We start from the raw sequence: 9,430 nt of genomic DNA, 5'->3' as shown, positions 1-9,430 counted from the left end.
GAAAGGTGAAGTCAGTGAAAGGATATTAATTAATAAAGTGAGTCTGGAGCCACTTCCCCTCCACAGCATAGAAATGGGGTGATACCTTTGGTTTGGAGGGGTGCAGGGTCTTAAAAACAACCCAAAAAGGCACATAACCAATGGAAAAAAAGGAATATAACTACGGGGGGAAAAAGGAATCTAACCCGTGGAAAAAAGGAATCTAACCAATGGAACTCTGTTAAATCTTGGTGTCTTCTGCAAACTGTGCTGCTCTGGAAGGGGTTTTATTTAGATTTTCCATTCTGTATTAAACCCAAGTATCTCCTCAGTGTTTCCTTGCTCCTGGAGAGCTGTCTGTCCCTCACTCACCTGGCCACAGCTGTCTCCAGGCTGGCTTCCAAAGCTTTCTGAGGAGCAACCAGAGCTTCTGGAAGGAGCTGAGTCCAACCTTTGTGAGTCCAGTGAAGAGGTTTTTTTCTGATGGGTTCAGAGTGAAGAACCCACAGCCCAACTGCTGATGGTGTCCTGGAAAAATCCTCCTTTATCCCATTCTTTTTCATCATGGATAGAGAGGTGTTACATTTTTGAAGTGCAGACAAACTCAGCTGAGATGGGAAGATGCTCAGGAGGGAGATTCCAGGTACAAAACTTCCCTGTGAATGCTGGGAACAGACTCCAGACCCATTAGCTGGCCCCTGATGAAGATTTTCCACCTTAAAAATGGGTATTTTCTATGCTTGAAGGCAATAAAATGGGCCTGGCACTGGGGTATCCTCAGTCCCTGGGTGTTTCACAGGCTTCTTGCTAATTTTAAATGTTCTTAGTGCTGCCAGTGAAATCCTTCATTTACTCAATTAGACTCGCCTTGCATTTAATTGGATTATTAGCATTAACACTGGCTAGGATTGATAAAACTGCAATTTAATTTGGGGGGAATTTAGACAAAAGGTGTGGTACTTGGAGTTTCTCCTGCCTGCAAGCAGCTCATGGATTCCGGTGTTCTCCTGGAATTTGTGTTTTCCTTCCCTTTGGGGGCATGGAGAGGATGGGGGGATACAAAACCTTTCTCTCAACAACAGATCTTGGAGCTGTGGCAGAGAGGGAAGGGATCCAGTGTGAATGGAATTGATAAAAATCTATAAATAACCAAAAACCCCAGGGATGGACCTGCAGAGTTATGGGATGCTGCTCCTGGATCCCTGAAAGTGTCCCAGGCCAGGCTGGATGGGGCTTGGAGCAGCCTGGGATAGTGGGAGGTGTCCCTGCCCATGGCAGGGGGTGGGAGAGGAGGGATTTTAAGGTTCCTCCCAACCCACACCATCCTTTTATCCCGTTTTCCAAAAGGGAAGGGGCTCCCCGAAGGCAGTGGAAGCAGAGAGCTGAACTCCTGTGGGTTCCAATACTGCCAAAATTCCTCAAGGAATGACTCATGGAGGAGAAGAAACAGTGCTGGATTCCTCCTTCCTTCCTAAGCCCGTCTTTCGAGGGTTGATTCCCCAGACAAATTGGGAATTCCCATCAGCACGGCCCTGGGAGGGACGTGCGGTGCAGCCAAGGGATGCTGAGCTGCCGTCCCTGCCCTCTCCTGGGTGATTCCTGGATAACACCTGGATCTCGGTGCTGCTGGAGCCACTCCACGCTGCGTGGTGAGCAGGGAGAACGCCCAGGGCTGCGTTTTGGAATGCTGGGAGCAGATGGGATGGCACAGAGGGCAATTCCAGAGCGCAGAGCTGTGCTGGGGCAGTGACTCCCGGCCCAAAGGCAGGAGGCACAACAGCCCCACTCCCCAGATCTGCTTTCCCGACCTTGAGCACTGTTAGTAAATCCCTAATCCCTGCAAAATCATTTATTTGGGACTGTTTGGCTCGAAACTTTTAAGTGCTTAGCACTGCTAAATCCACAAGCTCATTAGCTCCCTTCAGCTGCGTTAATAACGATAATCTCTTTAATGGAAGCAACTTTGGGCAGGATTTACCTTCCCAAAAAACCTCATTGACTGGCATTAAATACCCTTCTGCCCTCTAATTCTTCCCCAATTAACAGGGAGCTGATCAGGAACTGCTTCCTCCAGAGCAGAGGCCGCGTCAGTCCCTGGCTCGGGCCCTGAGCTCAGGCAGAAGGTGGAAGCTTTTCCCAACTCCTCGTCCTTCCCTGGAGTTCGAAGCATTGGGAAGCTTATCCCAAACGGGTCAGGCTGGTCTGCCACCGCTCCCTGGGCTCCTGGTGGGGTTCATCTGGCTCTGCTGCTGGAAATGCCCCAACGGGACGTAAGGAACAGGCTCCTGCAGCGGGAGCTCCGGGAGCGTGTCCCTGTGGGATTCCAGCGGGGGGTTCTCGGGTTCGCCTCGTTAGGACTGGGTTTAATCTGCTCCTCACCACAGAGCTGCTCTTGTTCCTAAGATCTTCCTTGGTTAACAACTAAGCAGCAGCAGCAACAACAAAAGAATAAGCAGTTTATCATTAATTTGCCATCCAAGGATTTCCCTTTCATCTCCAAGTTTCCTACATTTCACATTTTCTAACACTTCTGTTGTCTGCATTCCCTTTTTTCCCTTTGTCACACTCTTTCTTTTTAATGGCTGCTTTGATTTCTGTGTTTCGTGGAAGGGCTTTCCAGCCAGGCTTGGCTTTTGCAGCTGCAGCACCCCCGTTGTGGTCGCAGCTTCCTGACTCTCAGTGAAAATAACCCCGAACTCCCCACTCCTGCTCCAGGGTTCATCCACCTCCACCGTTCCATTCCTGCTGCTGCCTTTGGGGAACTGACCTTTGTGAAGCAATAATCTCTTTTTGACTGAATTTGGAGAGGGAAACTCTGAGCAAGTCAAAAGTCAAAACCCAATCAATATTGACCATTTTCCTGCATTACAGGCTTTCCATGGGGAGGCTCCAACCCAGGACTGTGCTGGTGACACAGGGACAGCACGTTTCACAGAGCACCCTGATCTCACTTCTCGCAGCAGTGGGGATTTTCCTGCTGGATAATTTGGGTCTCTGTTGTTATCTCTTACCGTGATAAGGCTGCCTCAAACCGCCAGCCCATTCCTGCTCCACCACTGAGGAGTTTGGAAAGGTTTAAAGGGAGCTGGATAAAATAGGATTGCACTTCCCAGCTGACAGCTTTTGATAAGGCCCCGGTGCTGCTCCCCACTCCTTTTGTTTGCCCTGGGAGGTTTCCTGCCTGCCTGGGTCCTGTTTAGCTCTGGGAAGCCTGGCTGTGGTTCCTCCTGGCAGGTGCAGCCGAGAGCTGCTCAGGGGGGAAATCCAGACCATCTTCAGGACCTTTTGTCCTTCTGGTGTTTAATAAATGATTTCAGAGGTTGCAAATGGCCATTGGTGTCACTCTGAAAAGGGGAAGGAGCACAGGAGAGGGGTTGAGAGGGAATTTGAGTGCCTGGCAGCAGCCAAGGTGAGGTAGAGGCCGGTGCTACCCTGGCAGGGACCCCAAACCGCCCCGTTCCCTGCGATTTCTGCGAGGAAACAGTGGAAAAAAAGCTTTGTGTGTGCCCAGAGGGGTCGAGCAGCCTCCAGCACCTGTCCCAGCCTCCCCCCACCCCTGTGCCCTCTCTATATTTACCCAGGGGGAGCTTTCCAAGAATGGAAGTAGTAAGATAAAACCCCAGAGGGGCTAAAATTAGCCCCGTCCCGGTCCCGCCATGGCATTTCAGCTGTGAGCTCCACAGCTCCGGCCCCACACAGCCCTGTCCATCCCAGCCCTGCCAGATCCTCTCCTTCACTCCTCATTTTTGGGTTAAACCACGGGAGGACTCCCCATGGGACCCCCCAGACCTCAGGGGCTCTGAGCATCCCCCACGCCCCAGGTAAGGCAGCAGCACCGGGACCTGGGCGGGCGAGGGAAGGGAACTGGGACCCAGAGGGACAAATGTGTGCTCTGTGTGCTCTGTCACAGCCTCTTTTTGGGGCTCTGGAAGTGCCCAAGGCCAGGCTGGATGGAGCTTGGAGCAGCCTGGGACAGTGGAAGGTGTCCCTGCCCATGGCAGGCGGGGGATGAGATGAGCTTTAAGTTCTCTTCCAAGCCAAAAACCATTTCATGAACCCATGAATTTTGCTTTGGGCTCTTCTGGCTGAGGAACCTCCCTCAGGTCCCCACACAAGAGCTCAGGCCGACCAAGGAACCTCCCTTTGGAGATGCCATTTGTGTGTTCAGGAACTGTTACAGCTGCTCTTTCGCTTTTCCACACCATTTCCTTGGGATATAACTGGGAACATAACTGTCTTTCGGACTCAAATCTGCAATAACCCCCCCACCCCCTTATCCATGTGGGTGGGGTGATCCCAAAGCTCATTAGCAGTGTCGAATGAAGAGCAGCAGCGTTAGAATTTCCCCATTTCTCTAGAACTGGGGCTGCCGTCAGCCGTGTCCCGGTTCCCCCGGCTGTGCTGGTGGCCGTGCCGGGGTCCCCCGGAGCTGGTGGCCGCGTCCCCGTGGCTGATGTGGGACGGGTCCCCCGTGGCTGCCCCGGCACCGACGGGCTCAGGTGCGGAACGAGGCCAATCGCTCCGTGCAGCTCCTCGGCTAATTAACTGTTTCCTTTGCTAATTAATTGCTCCGTGCAGCGCCTTGGCTCCTCCCCGGGCAGGTCAGACCCAGCTCTGCCTCCGCCGCCTCTCCCAAGGAAACCCGAGATGCCTCAGGGCTGCCGAGAAATTCCTCTGCCCATCCCGAGCGTTTCCAGCTGCTCAGGTGCCAGCCGGGACATCCCATCCCTGTCCCCGCTGTCCCTCGGCCCCTGAGGCCACATCCTGTGGCCAGAGCCCAGCAAAGCTGCCAGGGTTCAGTCCCACCCGGTGTGATCAGCTCGGCATTCCCAGCCTTCCTCCCCCCGAATCCCTCACTGGATCCATCCCTCACAAGGATGTGGAGCTGTTGGAGCCAGTCCAGAGGAGGCCCCGGAGCTGCTCCCAGGGCTGGAGCCCCTCTGGAGCCAGGGAATGTTCACCTGGAGAAGGGAAGGATCCAGGGAGAGCTCAGAGCCCCTGGCAGGGCCTAAAGGGGCTCCAGGAGAGCTGGAGAGGGACTGGGGACAAGGCATGGAGGGACAGGACACAGGGAATGGCTTCCCAGTGCCAGAGGGCAGGGCTGGATGGGAGATTGGGAAGGAATTATTCCCTGGGAGGGTGGGCAGGCCCTGGCACAGGGTGCCCAGAGCAGCTGGGGCTGCCCCTGGATCCCTGGCAGTGCCCAAGGCCAGGCTGGACATTGGGGCTGGGAGCAGCCTGGGACAGTGGGAGGTGGCCCTGCCCAGGGCAGGAGTGGAATGGGATGGGCTTTAAGGTCCCTCCCAACCCAAACCATTCCAGGATTTTGGGATCATGATCCACGTACCCACTACAACACTGAGCTCCATTGTTCCCTCAGCCCTTTGCCCACGTGGATTCCCCCACTGTGGTGCCAGGGCCATGAGCACATCAGCAGCATCCTCATCCAATGTTCTTTGTCCATTTTTTGGAGAATCTTCCTTATGCTGGGTATAACCTTACACTAAAATGCAGCTGTTGGTGTCAGGGGCTGCTTCTAACCCAGGGGTGGTGCTGGTTTTGCTGTCCTGTAGATCTCTGCCCTCATCCTTTACCATGAAAACGGCACATGGAGCACAGACCCGACAAAATGAGCCTCATGGACATCAACAAAATGTTCTCCCTGCTGCAGCCCAGGGATGACGAGGAGGACAGCGGGGAGAGCGAGGAGCTGAGCCGGGCCGTGTGCGAGGACGATCACGAAACCCTGGACAGGCTCCTGTCCCAGGACAGGTACAAGAGGCTCATCAACCGCAGGAGCGGCTGGGGCGTCCCCAGCACCCCCCTGCGCCTGGCGGCCACCTGGGGCTGCGTGCGGAGCCTGCGGGTGCTGCTGGCCCACGGGGCCGAGGTGGACAGCCTGGACGTGAAGGCTCAGACCCCGCTCTTCGTGGCGGTCAGCAACGGGCACCGCGAGTGCGTGCGGGTGCTGCTGGAGGCCGGCGCCAGCCCCGTGGGCAGCGTCTACAACAACTGCTCGCCGCTGCTGCTGGCCGCCAGGGACGGCCACGTGGACATCCTGCGGCAGCTGCTGGAGCACGGCGCCGAGGCCAATGTCCAGGCCCGGCTGCCCGAGTGGGCGGCCAACTCGGTGGCCTGCTCGGGGCCCCTGTACCTGGCGGCCGCCTACGGGCACCTCGAGTGCTTCCGCCTGCTGCTGCTGCACGGCGCTGACCCCGACTACAACTGCACCGAGCAGGGCGTCCTGGCCCAGATCCGCGAGCCCAAGACCCTGCTGGAGACGTGCCTGAGGCACGGCTGCCACAGCGACTTCATCAGGCTGCTCATCGACTTTGGGGCCAACGTGTACCTGCCCAACCTTCCCCGGGACGGGGCGGCCCCGCGCAGCGAGGGGCTGGAGCTGCTGCTGCAGGCCAGAGGTGATGTGGCTGCGTGCCCCGGGATGGAATGGGCACAGCTTGGCTCTGATTCCCTCTCCCTCTGCTTCCCAAGAGCCCTACCCAGGTTTTCCTTCAGCCTCAGCTCCCCTTGCAGCATTGCTGGGCTGTGTGGGTCTGTGGCCATCCCAGCCCTGCTCTGGATCCCTGGAAGTGTCCCAGGCCAGGTTGGATGGGGCTTGGAGCATCCTGGGATAGTGGAAGGTCTCCTTGCTCGTGGAATAAGATGATCTTTAGGGTCCCTTCCAACCCAACCCATTCTGTGATTCCATGATTCCCACAGCCTGGGTTTCCACTCACTCATTGGGTTACAGGCTGCTTTTCACTCTTCCTCTCCTTTCTGCTGCTCAGTTTGGGCTCTCCTGTACTGCCCAAGTCTGAAATCCTGCACTTATTTCCATGTGGGGAAGAAATATTTCCTCGCCATGCCCAGCTCCTGTGGGGGCTTTTGCCCGAGTCCACAGCCACAGCCCCAGCCCCGAGGTTGAGTTTTCACAGGATCATGGAACGGTTTGGGTTGGAAGGGACCTTAAAGATCATTTAGTCCCAACCCTGTCTGGTTTGGTCAATCCATGTCCTTTCCTTTGGATAACACCGGGTTGGAGGGCAGCAGGGTTGTGTGTCTTGAAGGTGACCGTGTGACTTTCCTTCCACAGCTCATCCCAAATCCCTGCTGTCCCAATCCCGGCTGGCCATGAGGCGTCTCCTGAAGCAGCCTGGCCGCCCGGCTGCCCTCGGAGAGCTGGAGATCCCAACAGTCCTGGCCAAATACCTCCAGCACCAGCCGTGATTCCCAGCCTGCCCTCAGGGACACGACTCCGAGCACCCCAGTTAAAACCTGCTCCGACCCCTGGCAGCGAATCCCTGAGATCTGTGACACCGCTGGGAATTTGTGGTCACGAGTTCATTTTTGCTGTCGAGCTGTCTCCAGAAAGCGGTGCCTGTGTGGAAAGCTGGGAAGGGGGAGAGAACAGGACACCTCAGCTCCTGGTTTGGAGCAAAGCGAGGATAAAGCAGGATTTGATTTCCCTGGGTTTGCCTCTTTACTCAGGGATTTACACCTTTAGGTGGTGTTGCTTGGAGAATGGGCTGGGAAAGGGTGTGGAGGGCAGAGGGAGAGGAGCTTTTCCCTCATCCCTTCCTGGGGACAGGACCAGGCCCCCCCGGTGTCTGTGGGTTCCCTCATAGTGTGGCCTTGGCTGTCTCTGAACCCCCTTTCCCAGGGTGGCAGGCCCTGGCACAGGGAGCCCAGAGAAGCTCTGGCTGCCCCTGGACCCCTGGAAGTGTCCCAGGCCAAGTTGGAGCAGCCTGGGACAGTGGAAGGTGTCCCTGCCCATGGCAGGGGTGGCACTGGATGGGTTTTAAGGTCCCTCATGATTCCACAACTCCCAGAGAAGTTCCCAAGTGCCTCCTCCACGTGGGAGGGGCAGGATTGGGGCTGGCCCCAGCCGTGTGTGCCCACCCCAGTGGCAGCACAGGCAGGGGTTGGGAGGCATATCCAGAGTCCCAACATCCCCACTCATCTTCCTGTCCCAGCTCTGACCCTAAACATTGTCTTCTCACCTCAAAAGTGCTTCATGTCGTGGATGAGGGTCCTTTGGGATTGGGCAGGGTTGGGGGTTGAATTAAAAGTGTTCTATTATTGGTTTTAAAGTGTTGTGGCCTGTCTGGTGAGATGTCCCGTGTTTGGGAGAGCCCAGCAGCCCTGCCAGGATTGCTGGGAAGGGACTCAGGGAATCGCTGCAGATGGGGAATTTCAGCCTGGAGTGGGGCATCGCAGCATCACCTTTGGGTCCCTCCATCTCTCCCGCCTTGGACACTGGGATCACCCTCGCCGTGGGGGCTGGAGGTGCCTTCCTGCCTCTTCCCACAGCCAGGAGCTGATGGATAAATCCTACTGCTCCTCAGCAGCTCAGCGCCCACCCACAGGTGATGCTCTGGACCACTTTTGGGATGCAGCAGAACGTGTCCCGTGGTTCATTCCATCCTGCCCCGTGGAATCCCAGAGGGAAATGCTCCCAGGCCGAGGCACGGGGGCAGAGCTCCGTGTCAGCAGCTCCAAGGGTCGCTCTTGGCCAAACACAGGCACCTTCCTGCAGGATTTATGGGCTTGTGGCCGGGGCTGTGGGATCTATTAATCAGCATCTATTAATTAGGCTGTGGGGCCTCTCCCAAGGGGAGCATTAGGGCTTGGAAGCAGCCTGGACAAGGCGCTGGGAATTGCTCCACGGGAATGACGACACTGGTGCCACTTCCCTCCCCACCCAGCCACCATCAGGAGCACAGCGGGAGATGCGGACTGGGAGAGGCCGCCCCGCGGGGACTTTGCCACGCTCTGGTGCGATCCCCACTCGTGGCGTCCTTGCTGTCACACTCGTGGGGATTTGAGGCGCTTTTGGCATTTGGGAGTCCCCAAAACGGGGACGGGTCTTCGCTGCCGGGCTGCTCAGGGGGGTGTGTGACTGTGGGTGTGAGCAGGTGTGCGGCGGGTGGGTGGCTGGCAGTGGCCGTGGGTGACACGGCACACGCGGGGAGGTGTCCCACGGCAAACACGCGGCGTCACGCGGGGGGCGGCCATGCCACCGTCCCCCGGCATCACCCCCCTGACCCCCGGCAGTGTCACAGACCCCGCTCCCCCCACCCGTGTCCGTGTCCGTGTCCGTGTCCGTGTCCGTGTCCCCGCGTGTCCCGCCCCACGGCCACGCCCCCGCCCCACGGCCACGCCCACTCACGGGACGCACAGCGCTGGCCACGCCCCCTTGTCAATCATACCCGGAACGAGGCCGCGCCCCCAAACGCGGGGACGGCCCACGAGGCCACGCCCACCCCGGCCCCCGGGCTCCCCGGATCGCCCCGGGCCACCGGGGAGGACCCCGTGGGAGGGCCGTGGGCGGACACGGCGGAGACCGCGCCCAGCGGCCGCGCCCCGGTACGGCGAGCCCGGTGTGGAGGCCGCGCCCTCACGCAGAGGCCACGCCCCTCCTCCGCCGGCGGCGGCCGCGCCCCGTCAATCA

General features: G+C 57.8%; 1 protein-coding gene across 2 annotated transcripts; it reads left to right on the top strand.

Annotated features, from left to right (window-relative positions):
* The first annotated feature begins 1,237 nt into the window (after nucleotides 1-1,237).
* On the top strand, nucleotides 1,238-7,444 carry ASB12 (ankyrin repeat and SOCS box containing 12). 2 transcript variants are annotated; one of them, XM_042039904.1, is made up of 3 exons: nucleotides 1,238-1,628; nucleotides 5,553-6,398; nucleotides 7,073-7,444. In XM_042039904.1, the coding sequence occupies exons 2-3, from the start codon at nucleotides 5,588-5,590 to the stop codon at nucleotides 7,204-7,206; spliced, it is 945 nt and encodes a 314-aa protein (XP_041895838.1). In that variant the 5' UTR covers nucleotides 1,238-1,628; nucleotides 5,553-5,587; the 3' UTR covers nucleotides 7,207-7,444. The 2 variants fall into 2 exon arrangements, with proteins under 2 accessions (XP_041895838.1, XP_041895837.1); XM_042039903.1 differs by lacking the exon at nucleotides 1,238-1,628 and adding an exon at nucleotides 3,612-3,800.
* Nucleotides 7,445-9,430: the final 1,986 nt, after the last annotated feature.

Source organism: Corvus kubaryi, unplaced genomic scaffold (assembly GCF_017639235.1).
Source record: "Corvus kubaryi isolate FWS band 111438036 unplaced genomic scaffold, C.kubaryi_AGA036_p1.0 37395, whole genome shotgun sequence".
NCBI lineage: Eukaryota > Metazoa > Chordata > Aves > Passeriformes > Corvidae > Corvus > Corvus kubaryi.
This window is presented reverse-complemented; position numbering and strand designations above follow the sequence as displayed.

What these genes read in the sequence shown, in the direction of transcription:
- ASB12 (XM_042039904.1), top strand. Translation starts at nt 5,588, where the DNA reads ATGGAGCACAGACCCGACAAAATGAGCCTCATGGACATCAACAAAATG. An exon ending in GCTGCTGCTGCAGGCCAGAG is followed by an intron (nt 6,399 to 7,072) that starts GTGATGTGGCTG and finishes TTCCTTCCACAG; the next exon opens with CTCATCCCAAATCCCTGCTG.